The sequence below is a fragment of the Photinus pyralis genome, unplaced genomic scaffold (genome assembly GCF_008802855.1).
Source record: "Photinus pyralis isolate 1611_PpyrPB1 unplaced genomic scaffold, Ppyr1.3 Ppyr1.4_LG3b, whole genome shotgun sequence".
Lineage (NCBI taxonomy): Eukaryota > Metazoa > Arthropoda > Insecta > Coleoptera > Lampyridae > Photinus > Photinus pyralis.
This window is the reverse complement of record NW_022170510.1, coordinates 7,702,124-7,719,503: the sequence shown is the minus strand read 5'-3', so window position 1 is coordinate 7,719,503 and position 17,380 is coordinate 7,702,124. Positions and strand designations below refer to the sequence as shown.

The 17,380-nt window shown below is 35.3% G+C and overlaps 2 protein-coding genes across 6 annotated transcripts in view; one reads left to right on the top strand and one right to left on the bottom strand.

Moving 5' to 3' along the window:
• LOC116167158 (importin-9) overlaps positions 1-17,101 on the bottom strand; it is a 31,445-nt gene extending 14,344 nt beyond the window's left edge. The window contains exons 1-4 of one of the 5 annotated variants that reach the window (XM_031482401.1): positions 16,406-16,987; positions 16,240-16,353; positions 2,253-2,370; positions 985-1,424 (exon numbers count right to left, since the gene is read on the bottom strand). In XM_031482401.1, coding sequence (XP_031338261.1) covers positions 985-1,424; positions 2,253-2,361 — 549 coding nt within the window. In that variant the 5' untranslated portion in view covers positions 2,362-2,370; positions 16,240-16,353; positions 16,406-16,987. Of the gene's footprint in view, positions 1-984; positions 1,425-2,252; positions 2,371-2,466; positions 2,486-2,530; positions 2,953-16,239; positions 16,354-16,405; positions 16,988-17,021 lie in introns of those variants that run through there. The other 4 variants (XM_031482398.1, XM_031482402.1, XM_031482399.1 and 1 more) reach the window with 4 other exon arrangements.
• On the top strand, positions 6,967-14,812 carry LOC116167160 (probable peroxisomal acyl-coenzyme A oxidase 1). The gene is made up of 10 exons (XM_031482404.1): positions 6,967-7,343; positions 11,146-11,305; positions 12,310-12,478; positions 12,527-12,650; positions 12,701-12,945; positions 13,084-13,244; positions 13,294-13,456; positions 13,508-13,845; positions 13,892-14,150; positions 14,210-14,812. Exons 1-10 carry the CDS (start codon positions 7,214-7,216, stop codon positions 14,468-14,470), a joined length of 2,010 nt encoding a protein of 669 aa, XP_031338264.1. The 5' UTR covers positions 6,967-7,213; the 3' UTR covers positions 14,471-14,812.
• Positions 17,102-17,380: the final 279 nt, after the last annotated feature.

The following is a 17,380-nucleotide window of genomic DNA, read 5'->3' as shown; positions in this document are numbered from 1 at the left end:
GTTGGTGATTTAGGGCATTAGTGCCAACTAGATATTAGTTAGTAAAACTATTTATTTATGTAAAGTGCTGGTACATATGTAAGTTTTCATTTTCACTTTCATTAAAATGGTGATATTCTTGATTACCAGAGATAGATAAGGAGATGACGTAGATGTGTCAAATAATTTTTTAACGGTTTCTATATTTTTTATTCTATAAATATTATGAAAAAATATTGTTTTGACTGTTTTATGGAAATATATTATTTGTAAAACAATAAATTAATTTTTTTACAGCAAATTACCTATAGGTACAGAGTTTTAAGTAATGGCATGCAGGCTCTCAGGGGGTCATGATATTCGTAAAAAAACACTATATGCATGCTCTAAAGCGCGTCGTTTTCGTTATACGGGGTGGTAAAGGTTCAATCTTTTTTCTCGTATTTTGCATCTATTATGTCTTAGAATCTCTACAATCAAGTATCAAAATAGTTGGTCGCAGTGTACAGGGTGTTACATTTCTGTCCATAGACATGTAAAATCACAAATACAACTTTACCAAAGAAAATAATAATAATAATATTTATTGATTATTAAGTAATCAAAAGGACAAGATTCGGCAAAGCCGGTTTTCAATCCTGCCTAAAAACATGCCATATTTCCTGGACATACTTCCTAACTATAACATGATCTTATAAACATTTATAAACATGCAAAAAAAAAATGACTTTTAACGATCCCGTCCACATTTTTCACAAAGTCGTGTAAAAGCACCTGTGCAGTAAAACAAACCTTAGGTGCATTAACGAGCACCCATCAAAGTTCGCATTTCAACTTTCGTCTATGAAACACCTATGCCAACGGAAAACTGCACTAACGAACCAATAATTTGACTTAATAATTGGGTAATCATCTACCAATAAGTGTCTGTAATTTCTTTAAGATTAAAATATGGTGCAAAATGAATAATGGATAATACTGAACCCTCTTGTGATTCACACTTACCAGTTCTTGAGCAACTGTGGTCAAAAACTTATAAATCAGTATCCAGTCATCACATGTTGGCGGGTTCGCGAGCGCGGTCACTCTACAATAATCATTTAGGAAATACAAAATACCCGAACATGTATTTTCGTCGACGGTCGTCAATTTCGAGAGAATATCTTTAATCATGTCCGGCCAAGTTGCAGAGTAGTCAAATTTGGCAATACACACAAGGCACGCGGCGCACGAGTTTCTAACTAACGAATACGGACTCTGTAGACCGTTCGGAAGCATATATCTCAGCTTTTCTTTGACCGGTTCATTTAAAATCGGCGGCATATCGTTTGCAGTCTTCCACCAGAAACTATAAATACACTGCTTTAGCAGAATACCAGCCATTTGCCTTTCTTCCGCCGCTTCGTCGTGTGCTAGCAAAATTTCTATAAGAAGGATGGAGTATTCTGAAAGAGAAATAGAATGATTTAATACGCTTTGAAATAGGTAAAAGAAGATCTGCATTAGCATCCAAAATTATTTTTTTTTACTCGCAAAAGACACAGAGCACACAGCCCACAGCGTGTACCATATTCGTTATTAGCCAGTTAAGTGGCTGTCACCTTGTGTGTACAAGATTTAAGTTCCGAATCGCAATGGGGAGCAGAATTTGAAAATTTGAGTTTTGCTGTACAATTTGGTAAAACAAAAAAAAAATCATTTTCAAGAGAAAAGTACATGCAAAAGAGCCAGTTTTATGTGTCATCTGAATTTTCCGAATGTTTACTGCACGCACACGAAAGTGTGTCTCCAACACTGCACGATGAACAGCTTGCCTGGCACATTTGTGTGCTGTCCTGCAGTGTCTCATTAGGCAGCCATGTATCTAAAACTACAGAATACAAGCCTTGGCTTGCGTGGGCTCTGTCCCGTGTGTCTCAAAGTGTGCCTCGCTTTAATATCTTCAAAACTGTACTAGATCGACTTTACACCTTTCCCCACTGCCTGACAAGTTGCAGTATGGGGTCCGGGAAACTTTCTAACATCAACAAATAACAACACCCACAAGAAGCCAAGAGTGATTACATAATGAAAACTAAGTTTGTATAATAAATAAATTAGTTTCATTTGTCCCAAACAGCGAGCCTAATACACTGTGCTTATTCCCGTCAGATCATACGCTCTCGTAATACAGAGCAGGTACACCTGCCCATCTAAATCATCAGGCAGCAATGCTAACATACATTTTCACGTTATACATTCATAAAGCAAGAAATAATGAAATTACAACATACCCTCCATCATTTCCATGGCTTTCTTACGCTCCTCTGCAACGTTTAGCAGTTCGCTCGATGAACTAAGAAGTCCGCTTATTATCTCCAACATCGTCTCTCTTAAAGCCATATTTCTTCACTAAAACAATAAAAGTATTAAATTTTAGGCCATTCGGGAGCCGTTGTTAATTATTTGATGGAAAATTTCCGAAATGTAATGGTTTGAAATTCTAACCTCGATTTGTGCAAGTATTGTTATGACAACAAATTATCAAAAGTACGACATTAAAAACACTTACGGATACATAAAGAACTTAAATTGTTGACAAGACTGTGTACAATTCAACAATTATTATTAATAAACACGGTACTTCGCTAATTTGCACAATATCTGACGGAAGAAGCGGGAAGAATAAATTCTGGAATGTCGTTCATTAAACACTGTTGCCACGGCCGTCTTAGATTCCTACACCTTGGGGTTGTTTATAACAATGCTACGATTGAAAAATTAACACTGGATAAAAATTTAAATATCGTCGTTTTGTACACTCACCGGTAATTTTTCAATGGTACCGAATTTACGTCAACTTTTCATTATACACACACAGGGTGTTCTACTTAAACTTGGATTTTTGATATCACCTAAACCCAAAGAACTGCTTTGCGCGCCCTCAATCGCGCGGGAAAAGCGGTTAGCACTCACGTGACTATATCCGTCCTTATTTTTCTCTTTTGAACCAATGATTTGATAAAGGAAAATAATACATCCGTTTTGAAACGTGATGTACGCCAAATTGCACTTGCATTTTGTCACGTAGGCGCATTTTTTCATGATTACTCATCACAATAACACGCGTAAATTACATTCTAGCTTATTGGTCCATTTCAAAATTCCTTTCGCTATTGATAACTTTCAGATTAGATTGTCTTATTATAGTCTTGAAATCACTGGAATCTTCGATCGGGTTCACTGAGGTCACCCAGTGTCTTGGGAGTGGGGGGTTGGAAACCATAAAACTGCCAAAATCGAAAATAGGTACCTAGACTATTTCTAAAAATAACTACCCTCCCAGACAGCGCACCGCTATCGAGGAATAGGAACATTTTTTATCTCACCGATGACCGAAGTTTCATATCTAGGACTGTTTAATGGGTCTTGGTTTGGACCCTCAGAACCTTGTTTGGGTGGGTTTCAATTCAAGGGCTCCGTAGGAATTTTGAAAAAATTGTACAAAAGAAAAAAATTAAAAAAGATACCGACGAAGAAACGCAAATTTTGGAACTTTAGGAACGTAGCTGCTAAACGAAGGCTTGGTTATTTGGAAAAAATGCCTGTTTTGATCTTTTCTACTATTCAATTACAGTTCGTACAGGGTGTTCGTTTTTCGCGCTTCTCAATGGCTACCTTAAAATTAATTTAATTAAGAGTAATTAGATTAGAGCCAAATGATGATGATACATTTTCTTATGGCCAATTCTATTCATGTGTCACAAAGGGAAAAAATTATTGATTGTGATTTTGAAACCAATATTGGAGCACGCGGAAAGCTCATGGAGGAAAATTTCAAACAGTTTGAAGATTGGGCTACTAGATCAAAAGTTACAGCCCTTTGAATTTTTTTTCGAAATTTGTTTTTTGTCCATAACTTTTGATTGAGAAGTCTGATCGAAAAAGTACGAATTGTTTTGGATTCTACGCACCAAAATTAATAAGAAAAGGTGTTTTCCCGAGAAATTTTGGTGTAGTCTATTTTTGGTAAAAACGGAAGGTTATAACCTGCCTTTTTTTGGGGCTCGAAGAAAAAATTGTCTCAGAACGACCCGGAAAAAAATTTTCTTATAGAATGTGGCCTGTAGAATCCATAATTGCAAACAGTTCCAAGATTGGGCTACTAGTTCAAAAGTTACAGCCCTTTGAATTTTCTTTCGAAATTGGCTTCTAGTCTATAACTTTTGATTGAAAAGTCTGATGGAAAAAGTACGAATTGTTTTGGATTCTACGCACCAAAATTAATAAGAAAAAGTGTTTTTGCGAGAAATTTTGGTGTAGTCGATTTTTGGTAAAAAAAGGAATGTTATACACTGCCTTTTTTTGAGGCCCGAAAGAAAATTGTCTCAGATCGACCCGGAAAACAAATTTTCTGATAGAATGTGGCCTGTAGAATCCATAATTTCAAACCGTTCCAAGATTGAGCTACTATTTCAAAAGTTACAGCCCTTTGACTTTTCTTTCGAAATTGGTTTCTGTCTATAACTTTTGATTGAGAAGTCTGATCGAAAAAGTACGAATTGTTTTGTATTCTACGCCCCAAAATTAATAAGAAAAAGTGTTTTCCCGAGCAATTTTGGTGTAGTCGATTTTTGGTAAAAAAGGAAGGTATGCCTTTTTTTTGGCTCGGAAAAAAAATTGTCTCAGAACGACCCGGAAAAAAAATTTTCTTATAGAATGAGGCCTGTAGATTCCATAATTTCAAACAGTTCCAAGATTGGGCTACTAGTTCAAAAGTTACAGCTTTTTGAATCTTCTTTCGAAATTGGTTTCTAGTCTATAACTTTTGATTGAGAAGTCTGATCGAGAAAGTACGAATTGTTTTGGATTCTACGCACCAAAATTAATAAGAACAAATGTTTTCTCGAGAAATTTTGGTGTAGTCGATTTTTGGTAAAAAAGGAAGGTTGTACACTGCCTTTTTTTGAGGCCCGCAAAACTTTTGACATATGAATATAATCTGCACTATTGCCGATTGTATTTAATTCCTGCAATGGTAACTTCAAAGTTCAAGGCGATAAATCCAAAAATTATATTTTCATTTAAAAATGGCGATTGTGTCAAAATAAAACCACGACTCTACATATTATGGGAATGTCTTTCAATTAGTCAACTGACTCAAGCTATAAGTCTTGTAAGCTTCTTGTGGCTCTTCTCTTCTCTTCCCCTCGAAATTGGTAATACATAATTAAACATTTTGCCAAAAGTGATTATTAAAATAAAATTGTTGCTGTACTCATGAGGGACCAATTTCTATTAAACTTAACATTAACGAGCTTTCTAGGACTCCCCAGTGCCGTGATCTTGTCCCTATCACCACAGTTTATCTGTGCTATCACGGACGGACGCACGAACGGATAAGCGCATTTTATTCTTTGAAAAATGCGCTAAAACATACAAATTGAGTGAGAATGTACAAGCCTTCAAAATTATGTTTTTAATTTCAACAACCCGTCTCAAAACAGAATATTCGCGATCTGAGTATAATCTTTGGGATCGCCTTCCATTCGCAGCTACTTATAACCGTAGTGCCAAGAATACAATCTTTACAAAATGTTCATAGTTCCCAGTCCTAATTCCGTGACATTACCTAGCCAAATATTACAATTAGATAACGTACTTTCCAGGTTTTTCTCAAAAAAAATCAAAGAATACTTTGAAAAAAACCCTAATTGGCATTTTGTAATTTTCTGTAAAACGTTGGCCTGTCAGTAATTATCATTGAGATTATTACTATCAATCGACATTTCTGCAAATCTTCAACCATTATTTCAAAGTATCGCAACTCCTTTTTAGTTAGCAATTCGCAAATATTGCAGTTGGTCAGCCCAGTTTTACCAAATTATGCATTTATCAAAAAAAAATTCTGTGGCTAACACAGATACCACCCGCACAGCTTCGTATGCACGATTCTACTCTTTTATGTCTAAGAATATGTGTACCAAATTTGGTTTAAATCGGTTCAGCCGTCTATCCGGAAAATGAAGGCACAGACAGACAGACAGACCGATTGCCATAATCGAGATTTTGTTTAATTCGGATCCCCGGTGCTTCAAAACGTGAATTTCCGTGGTGGACCATTTCTTACCCCTCCCTTACTAACGTGCGGGTGGTCAAAAGGGTGTAAAACGCATTAAGCGGAATGAAAGCAATATAAATTAACTACTACTACGTTAATTGATTAATTCGTCCCTTGGCGTGTTCCATATTCTTTTGCATGATTTTATAAAAGTTTATTCAACCTGTTACAAACATAAATGCAGAAGTTACAATTCTACCCCTATCGTCCCTTAACATTAGAATCTGTACGGGGTTCACAAGAAGGAGCAGAAGTGGTTATTACGTTTATCATGAGTCTTTGCGACTTGTTACTAGAGTAATTATTATTAATTATCTGAGTTACTATAAGGGGTCGTTTGATAATTATTGTTGTTTTGTAAGAAGTCAAACTAACTTCAGCGACATTATTTAATTGGTTATTTGGGGGGCAAAACTTTCTTGAATCCAGTAGGTGCACAGTGGTGCCTGACTTTTTTTGAGAGACTAGTCTCATTTAGCTTTTGTATTTGAGCATAAAGCATGGCCCACACTACAACCATAATCATAAATTATGTTCTAATATTGGTTCATTAATCATTAAACCGATGATATAGCAATACTATGCCAATTTTTTATAACTTATGGTCCATAAGTTATGGATATGACTCCACCATGAATAAAGTATAAAGTTCAAACTTCATCTACCTACTTTAAATAATCAGATTAAATTCCATATCCACAGAAATTACATAATTTGTTGCAAATTGGACATAATCTACAATTCATGGGGGGCATGAATCAAAATTTAATTAACAAATAAAATTGAGAGTCGATTGTATTTGCATTAATAAAGTATAAGAATTGATAAAGCACATGATACGATCTGAAAGTAAATTACTGACGCAACAGCAACTACGTCAAAATATCTAAATGCTACGCTACTGGTGGGGAGACCCCACCGCCTTTCATCTCGAAAACGTGAAAGTGATTTTGTTATTATACAACATCAAGTCTTTGTGCATTAACAAATGTTATGTAAATTTAAAATCAAACTAAAATTTAATTTAAGTTAGAGATCGCGGTACTTTAAAACGTTGACATTTTTTACCAGTGCGGTGCGCAACAAGGCTTGACAGGCAATCAATTGAACCCAATCTCCCGCCCAAATTTCAAAATGGACAATAAACAAGTTACACTAAGCGTCGACCTACTCAAGGAACGACAGAAATGTACATTTAATACATTGGAACTAACTTATTTATTGGATGGCGGACCAGAGCGCACCAAAGAGCGCAGGGAAAGAGGTTTGTGATTGATTTTTGCATTTCTGTTATACTTTTTCTATTGTTTTCCTTTAGCGTTAATTGTAATAGAATTAATAAATTTTCTTCCGCATTACTACAGACCAAAGTTCTTTGATACTGTTTTTCTGGATTAGTAATCCATTTATCATAAGTGAATTTAAAAAATCAGTATTTTTTTCATTATAAACTAGTTATTTTGGTATTTGGCAATAAATAGATATTTTGAATTTATAACAAATTGACAGTGTTGGATAGCATTGGAAAGGGTGCTTAATTAGGAAGCAAACGGATTATTGCCGATTGGGAAAAACTACATTATAAAAAATGAGACAATGTAAAACAAATCGATTTTTGATTTACATGTCTAACCAACCGACCCCCTATCGACGGCATTGCGCTTCCTCTGGAGCGATGTAAATAAATGAAACCACGTTTATAAAATCCTTAGGCTACGCTGTTCGTATTGCGCCCGCTTACTTTTAGTTCATCATCAATTCGTCATAAAGCAAAGAATTGATACGCGGACGCAACTGTTCTACTCCGGCTCATTGGATCTTAGGGATGTAGTTGTCTTTGATTTTTGCTCACGTGAAAAGAAATATTCAAAAACTTTTGTTGCAAAATTGTTTTTATAGCATTGGAGAAGATATGCATGTTACGAATCTAGACTTATTTGTTCCTTGCATACTATGATATTTTTTAATATGTGTGAAATATATATATACTGCTATTTTGACGAGATATCCAATGTAAATTGAATAGATCTGATAAACATTATCTTATGTATCAGCTAGATTAGATATCTCAAAGTAAAATAGTAAACTCATACATTCTAGGGTATCATATGTGCAATGAAATCGAGAATGAAATACCTCGTGAGATACTGACTAAAGTAATTATCATCATCCTCCGATTTCTAAACAATTTGTTTTTATAATGTTACTCAGACGCCAGCTTTACAGCAAAGTGTAGGGGAAGTTGGTACACTCTAGCTTCTTGTGCTCCAGTGGGGCTATGCAATTACCACTAGTACTTTTGTCTTTGACCATACTGCGATACAGTTACAAATATAATTTTATAGTTTATTACTTATTTCGTTGTCAGAAGTGCATTTTACGATTTTACTCCCGCCAGTCATACCGCATATACCTATGTAGGTGCTGCATTTATAAAAAGACACAGGAAGAAGAACCATTAAGCATTATCCATCAAACATTCTAACCGAAACTACTTTTAGATATTTGTACTTTAACCATGCATAAATCACACAAGCACAAGTTACGTAATCCTAAGATCCGTAAAACAAAAGGTTGTAGCTATGGCTCGTAAGCGACCTTTACTCTTATTCAGCGATATGCCATACTTGAGATATTCGCGTTTGAAGATTGACCAACCGAGTCACAATGATTGTCAAAAATTTATTCGCAATTGCTGAAATCCTACTAAGCTTTGAACTTCTCCGCGTTTCCTCCCACCCCCAGGACAGTTGCGTCTCGGGCCGGATATTTCAATTCCTTCTTGTACCCCGGTCTCGAGAGATTGGAGTATCCTTTCTTAGAGTACCATAAAGAATAGAAGCATGTTCATTATCCCCCTTTCCTGTGCCTCCTCTCCCTTACACTTGTCGAAAAGACTGGCCAAGGCAAGACTCACTCATCGAGACAATGCATAACGAAGACTAAGAAATATGCTTTGTCTAAAGGGACCTCATAAAGCCAAATCTTTCGCTAATAAAATGATACAAAGTGAGATCAAAGAACACAACTAATTATCGAACTTTGGAGACCTTCGACCTGAAATCCAACCCTCCTCGGACCAAAGGACATCTATACACCAAGCTTGAAGTCTCTAGTACCTTACCTTCAGTGTTATCACACAGACAGACAATAGTACGACTTCAAGCAGCTACTCGCCTGACTCGGTTGATAATGATTGACTCACAGGTTTGAATGGCACCACTAAGTACACAAATTAAACTTTATAGCTCTCCAAAGCAAACCTCTTTGATTTCACAAGTGCAGGCTAGTGCAAAAGTAGCAAACTGATGCACTCTAGCCCAGAATTTTATTAATCGCTACAAGCCAAAGTGACTACCACCACACTGTGGCACTTATGGTATAATAAGAAACCTGAAGTGATCTAGAATATCTCATGAACTAAAGTATTTGGTACTAAATATCCTAGCATTTTTCCATTTGCAAAAAAATGTTTTTGGACAGCAACACTTTGAGCAAAAAATTTCGCTTGGTAACACATCAAAAAATGGCGGAAGTCACGCCACTCTCATGTGTACCATTTTAATTTTTAATTTCACGTTTTGTGCCAATGCCATTTCAGATTATTATAACGTTCTCGAATATTTATAACGTACGAAGAAAATTAATGCGCATTACTGTCCACCATCATGTCAATAATGATTAAAATTGCATAAACGGCATGGAAAGATGCATAGTTTCATGTGTAAAAAATTCAAGAAATAAAATAAGTACATACCCATATAATAAAGAAATAATAATCCACATTTAGCACTGATGGTTGAGTTAGTCGAGTATATATTAAACTATAACAAATTAAGCACTTGTTGATAGAAAAAGCTTACTTGAAAACGCAAAAGTTGATGACGAGTGTTTTGGCGCGTACCAATTATGCACTAAAACAAAGAATAATTACGCTTTCATACGAAGCGATTTGATTGGCCATTGGATAACTACGCGGCGGTCAACAGTACAACAGTATTTTTTACCAAAACGAGGCACTGATGTTTTTAAAACAATTTGTTTCGATAGGTATTTATTAAAAAACCTTTTTATTAATTTGAATTGTATCGGTGATTATTAATACCGCCAATTAATAATAGAAACTTGTACTACGGATGATATTTTGGTCGCGCATGCGCTGAAGCTGCAGTCGCGCCAGTTTTTCTATTAATTTTTCTTCCTTCTACATTTTTCTATATAAATCGACTTCACCACAGTCTCTAAACTGTTATTGCATGGAACATAGGAAACAAAAATTATTTTATTATTATTATATTACTATTATTAATTAGTAGAATGAGTCCACTTTCCCCCACCTCTTTTTTTAAACAACTCTAAGTCTTCACATGGCAGTTGGATTGTAGCTGTTCGTTTGTCGGATTTGATTGTACTCTCATTTTTACCACCCGCACGTTAGTAAGAGGGGTAATGCATTGGGGTAAAAAAATGACCCCTCCCACTTTTTTTACGGAAATACACTAGGAATTTGAATCAAACAACATCTTGATGATGTCTGTCTGTCTGTCTATCTGTACTCTTATTTCCGGATAAACGAATGAACCGATTGGAACCAAATTTTGTACACATATTCTTAGATATAAAAGGAAGAGTTGCAAAGCTTTTGAGGAGCAATCTGTACTCTTATTTCCGGATAAACGAATGAACCGATTGGAACCAAATTTTGTACACATATTCCTCGACATATTCTTAGATATAAAAGGAAGAGTTGCAAAGCTTTTGAGGAGCAATCGTGCATGCGCAGGTTATAGTTAGGAGCTGATTTCATATTGTTATACGCTGTAGCCTTTTTAAATCCCTAAGAACTGTTAGTGATTGTAAATTATGCGCAGAGATAACTAATGTTTCCCAAAGCTTGTGGTTATGACCATTTCCCAAAATCTCAAAGTGTAAGCCGTACACACAAAACTAAACGTTTAACAATTACAATTTAGTAATTAATTAATAATTACATAGTATCATTCATTAAACAGGCCTTCCTATAGCACCTGTAGGTACAGTGTAATTTATTTGATATTTCTTTTTAGAGTCATATTTCTTGGACGACCCAGAACTAAAAAGTAGTATTCCAACAGAGTATTTAAGCCATAAAGAAAAATATGAGGAGGCTATACGAGTGTCATGTTTAATATTTAGGAAAGTTCTCCATCTGCAAGAGGAAGGCAAGGTTGGCATCGAGAATTTTCAGTAAGTTTCACAAACCGTAAAAACCATTTTCATGAATAAACATCTCTATAATTATAAAACCTATGAAAAAAAGCTTCATATAAAAGCTTCCCATTTTGATAAGACAAACTTGATGCCATAATTAAATCAAGGCGGCAGTTACTGATATTTCCTTTGTTAAATAGGTGCCCTATTGGATATTTACATGACTAAAGAAAATTTGATAATATTGTAACGGAAACGCTCCAGACATGACGTCGCCTTTGGCGCTCTGGAATTTTCTAGACGCGCGATGGTGGGGATGTTTGCAGCGTGTCTGGTAATTGCGCGAATGTTCTGGACTTACATTGCTTGCGTGTATAAATGGTAGCGGACCGAACATCGCGGCAGTCTACTACCGAACGAGATCGAGTACGTAAACATCGAGCGCGGAAATATAAATTGCGAAGTGTGTTATATAAATAATCGATATAAATTGTACGGTTTTTATAGTGTTTTAGTTTTGTTTAATAAATATTGATATAAATCGAACCCGAATTTATAAATCACGTTACAATATTTTTAAGGATGTTTTAAGTAGTTACTGCCAAAAAACCGAAACACCTAAACAATCCAATATGGCACCCAATTGAATATTCATAAAAAATCAACACTTTTGTAATGTAACAATAGATCTGAGTAGTCTTTGAACCTTTGAAATATTACAAACGTATATGAATGTGTATTTAGTTACAATAGTCATAGTCGGTTAATTAGTGGTAGGTACCTATATCCATATTGTGTACCTACAGTAAATACTTTATTGGGGGGTCGTCGTTCCCTTCACCTTTAAATATAGATCTAATTAGAAAAACCTTATGTACTACTTAAGTAGATCTCATTGGTCATTTAAAGTTATCCCCTACATCACAATCCAGGATTTATTCATTTTGCTATTTGGGAAACACCTACCCTTTACGGAAATTTTTTTTCAGACGTCAAATGTTGTGTGCAGATACTGAAATTAATGTAGATAAATGTTTTAGGGAAATTTTAGGTGGGCAGCTTGGATCATCCCTAATTAAAGATGGTAATCCATTGGCATTGCATTATGTTATGTACATACCTACGCTCATGGGACAGGGAACCTACCAACAGCAAGCAGAATGGATTCAAAAGGCGTGGAACTGTACAATGATTGGAACATATGCTCAAGTAATTGATTTCAAGTGAGTTAGTAGCTTAATGTTGCATATTGTTTAGACGGAGCTTGGTCATGGCACTTTTATAAGAGGCTTAGAAACTACAGCGACATACGACCAAGAGACTGAAGAATTTATTATAAACAGCCCTACACTGACGTCGTACAAGTGGTGGCCAGGAGGATGTTGGTTTATTGAATGCTAATAAGAGTAATAGTAACAGATTGCATTGCAGTGGGTCAGACTGCGAATTACGCGATTGTTGTGGCACAGCTCAACACTTTAGGGAAATGCTATGGTATTCATCCTTTCATTGTACAATTGAGAGATGAAGAAACGCACCAGCCTCTTCCGGGAGTAAAGATAGGTGAAATCGGATGTAAAATGGGGATGAATACGACAAATAATGGATATTTGGGCTTTGAAAATGTTCGAATACCTAGAAATCAAATGCTAATGAAAAATAATAAAGTGCTTAAGGTACGTTATATTTCCTTCCATTTATAATGCTCAGTATATGTCCACTCTAATAGAGTGAACAGTCTCCCAATAATAGGAGTGTGTACTTTTATTTACTATAATTGTAATACTACCCAAGTAATGTGTGTATTCTCTTAGGATGGAACGTATGTAGAATCGCCTAGTAGTAAATTAACTTATGGTACCATGATGTTCGTAAGAGTAGTGTTAGTCCAGGATGTTGCTAATTATCTTAAAAAGGCAGTAACCATAGCTGTTCGTTACAGTTGTGTAAGAAGACAATCACAGCCGAAACCTGAGTAAGTAATTAGGGATTTTTTTAAATGCCATTTTAGCATTCTCTTGAAGTGAACCGGAACCTCAGATAATAGACTATGTAACGCAACAGCATAAATTATTTCCAATCATTTCTACATACTTCGCTTTCCATTATTGTGCAGAATGGCTTTGGGATATGTATAATAATGTTAACTCTCAACTGGAAGCAGGACAATTAAGTCAGCTTCCTGAAGTAAGATGTCTACAAGGTTCACGACAATGATACTGAGCAGCCTATTTTCAGTTGCATGCCCTTGCTTGTTGTCTAAAAGCTGTTAGCACAAGTGATTGTTCAGCAGGAGTGGAGACATGTCGATTGGCATGTGGGGGACATGGTTATATGACTAGTTCTAATTTTCCATCCACGTACGGTTTAGTAACAGCTATGTGTACTTATGAAGGTGAAAATACAGTATTGTTACTTCAAACAGCGCGTTACCTAATGAAATCTTGGCAAAACAAAGTAGAAGGAATACAGTTGACTCCCACCGTCCTATACTTACAATCTGCACAGGCCTCAAATATAGTGTACAACCGTAACATTGATTGGATTATTACCGTAATGGAACAAGTGGCTGCTGGGTAAACACATCTACAACATTGCCATAACGCACCAATTTATTTTTAGCAAAGTAGAACTTGCATGGACCCATATGAATGAACGTATTAAAAAAGGATTAGGTGCGGAAGATGCATGGAATCACACATCTATAGAATTGGCAGCATGCGCGGAGGCACATTGTCGAGCCTTTGTCGTTCGCACATTTTACTCCGAAATAATGAGACTTAAATACACGATATCCGAACCTCTCAGAATTGTTCTGTTGCAGCTATTAGATCTGTATGGAGTAACAACTGCGTTAAAATGTCTAGGAGATTTATTAAGGGTAAGTGTTCATCATGAGTCTGAAATAGTGGTTTGGACAATTTTAATTGTTATTTTTAGTTTTCTGGCACCACTGGTAGTGACATAGAAAACCTCCAACAATGGTTAGAAGAACTTCTTTCTGCAATTAGGCCAAATGCTGTTTCAATTGTGGACAGCTTCGATATAAGGGACGAAGTTCTGTCATCTGCTTTGGGCGCTTATGATGGAAACGTTTATGAAAGATTATTTGCAGAAGCTACAAAGAGTCCTTTAAATGCTGAGCCGGTTAACAAATCATTCCGTCAACATTTAAAACCGTTCTTGAAATCACAATTATAAACTCATAAAGGATGTACGAGAAACATCACATTTTAGATATGTCTAATCACAAAATGATTTCAAATTCTGTTATTTATTTTAATACTCTTTACCATGACCTGATTTTGTGAACGTTATGTTAGTAGTAGTAGTAGTAGTTAGATCAGGGTAAATATGATGCATTCCATTTGATGTAAGTTCGGTAGTTCCAAATTGTTTCTTCCCTGTAGCGATAAGTAGTTGAATTTTTGTTGTTGTACTACTCCCAATATTGAACGGGTAAACTTACTGTTGTCATCACATTTGATACTAATTTTTCTATTGGTGTATATTTTATAGTATATTATATATGGATGTTTACTATTTGTACTTATTTATCTTAAACAGAGCTGGGCAAGAAGACTTTCAAAAAGTATTTGAATACTAAATAGTAAATGCTTTACACAAATCAAAGGTATTTGAATACTAAATACTTTTACGTCCAGCACAAGCGAATACTAGATACAGATACATTGAAAAGTATTCAAATACTTTAAAAAATAAGTATTCAAATACTTTAGAATGTATTCGAATACTTTCAAAAGTATTCGAATACTTTCAAAGGTATTCGAATACTTTCAAAAGTATTCTAATACTATCAAAGGTATTCGAATACTATAAAAAGTATTCGAATACTTTGAAAAGTATTTCATTATCTTACTTTGAAAAGTATTCGAATACAGTAAAAAGTATTCAAGTACTTGTCACTCAAATACATTAAAAATTTAAAATAGTATACTAGATAAAAAGCTTAATACTACTTAAAAAATCAAGTTATACTTTGTATGGGGTTAGCTTTTTTTATATTTCTAGATCGAGTTCGGTATTCAGATGTATCGGATTTTTATATTTGATTTTGTGACAATGGAAACTTTCCCTAAACATTTCTAAATTGTTCTCAAATATTTGAATAACTTAAAAGTACTGCCTTTTTTTGAGGCCGGAAAAAAAATTGTCTGAGATCGACCGGGAAAACATTTTCTTATAGAATTTGGCCCGTAGAATCCATAATTTCAAACAGTTCCAAGATTGGGCTACTAGTTCAAAAGTTACAGCCCTTTGAATTTTCTTTCGAAATTGGTTTCTAGTCTATAAGTTTTGATTGAGAAGTCTGATCGAAAAAGTACGAATTGTTTTGGATTCTACGCACCAAAATTAATAAGAAAAAGTGTTTTCCCGAGAAATTTTGGTGTAGTCGATTTTTGATAAAAAAGGAAGGTGTTGTTACACTGCCTTTTTTTGAGGCCCGCAAAAAAATTGTCTCAGATCGACCCGGAAAAAAAATTTTCTTATAGAATGTGGCCTGTAGAATCCATAATTTCAAACAGTTGCAAGATTGGGCTACTAGTTCAAAAGTTACAGCCCTTTGAATTTTCTTTCGAAATTGGTTTCTAGTCTATAACTTTTGATTGAAAAGTCTGATCGAAAAAGTACGAATTGTTTTGGATTCTACGCACCAAAATTAATAAGAAAAAGTGTTTTCCCGAGAAATTTTGGAGTAGTCGATTTTTGGTAAAAAAAAAGGAAGGTTACGTATTCAAATACTATGCGAAGTATTCGAATACTTCTCAAAGTAGCCAAATACTTTGCGAAGTATTCGAATACTAAATATTTGTGAAAGTATTGGGTTACAAATTCAAATACTGCTTCCATAAAAGTATTTAATTACAAAGTATTTGAATACTTTAAAGGATTTGAATACTAAAAAGTATTTACAAAATCGAATACTGCCCAGCTCTGATCTTAAATACCTCGCATCCAGAGCTACCTGATGGAACAACTAGATCAGTATCAGTCAGATGGTTGGCGTCGTGATAGTCTGGGTTGGACCTGCATTCTTGCACTGACATAACGTTTTTTCAGACCTGCATAAAAGAAACATTTCGGAAACATTAAGAACTGGCAGAAGTGCCTTACCTCTAAAATTAATTGTCCTAGGACCTAGATCAATTGGAAAATGAATATTTCTGAAAAATATAGCCTGAAGAGTGTCTTGCCTTTAAATAAGCTAATGGAAAGTCGACTTATCTTAGATCGACGTGGGAGATTTACATGCTTTTCCTATGGAAAACGGTGGCGCCGTTCTAAATCTTTATTATTTCTACATGAATGTTGGATTCTATATTAAAGTTTGTCTGTTTAGATACCCATCTTTTAAAAAAAAATAGCGCACATCTGATTTTTACAATATGTGATATGCTTGCCTTTATGAGAAGCATATGTGGTTAATAACTCCATAAATAAGAAAAATGGCATTGCGCAATATGGGCATGCGCACATTAATCGTCAAGATTTTTCATGGTTGAGGTGCCAGAGCTAAGCTACCGAATGCAAAAAAAACGAACTAAATATATTGAGAACTGCAGGAGTGGTTAAGACCTTGGATGGACAGAAATATTAATTAAGTGTACAGCTACGTGGACCACTCCTACAGCTCTAACAGAGGTCAAAGCCGAACTTTATCTCCATTAGACTGAAAATTAAGTAACTAGTGATTATATTATAGACGCCACTGTCGCACAGGAACACTCACCCTTTTGTAACGCCTCGTTACTGACAGAGGAATATTTTCCATTGAGGGTGGTGAGGTCAAAGACTTCCACTCCTTTCCTGTTGCTGTAATTTGAGTACATCCAGCAATATTGTGGTGTAGTATGGTCCACAGAGCTTCAATGCCATCATTGCATGGTAGGAGGGGTGCGCAATATAACACTCCCTTGTTCATGTATATTGTCGCGATTTTAATTAAGGTCCCCTTTATATAGGTTGAGTCGATTCTCTCTTTCTCTATTGTAGAATATCGTTTTCCTGCAGTAACAGTAAGTAAGTGTAACAAGACGTAGCGTTTTTTTTTCGTTTTGTCCCTGGACGACACCAAGTGCATACCTACTT

Bases quoted from the DNA above. Each gene is read 5' to 3' on its own strand.
- LOC116167160 (XM_031482404.1), top strand. From the start codon at position 7,214: ATGGACAATAAACAAGTTACACTAAGCGTCGACCTACTCAAGGAACGA. The intron at 12,479-12,526 runs GTAATTGATTTC...CATATTGTTTAG, and splicing joins TGATTGGAACATATGCTCAA to ACGGAGCTTGGTCATGGCAC. The intron at 14,151-14,209 runs GTAAGTGTTCAT...TGTTATTTTTAG, and splicing joins GTCTAGGAGATTTATTAAGG to TTTTCTGGCACCACTGGTAG.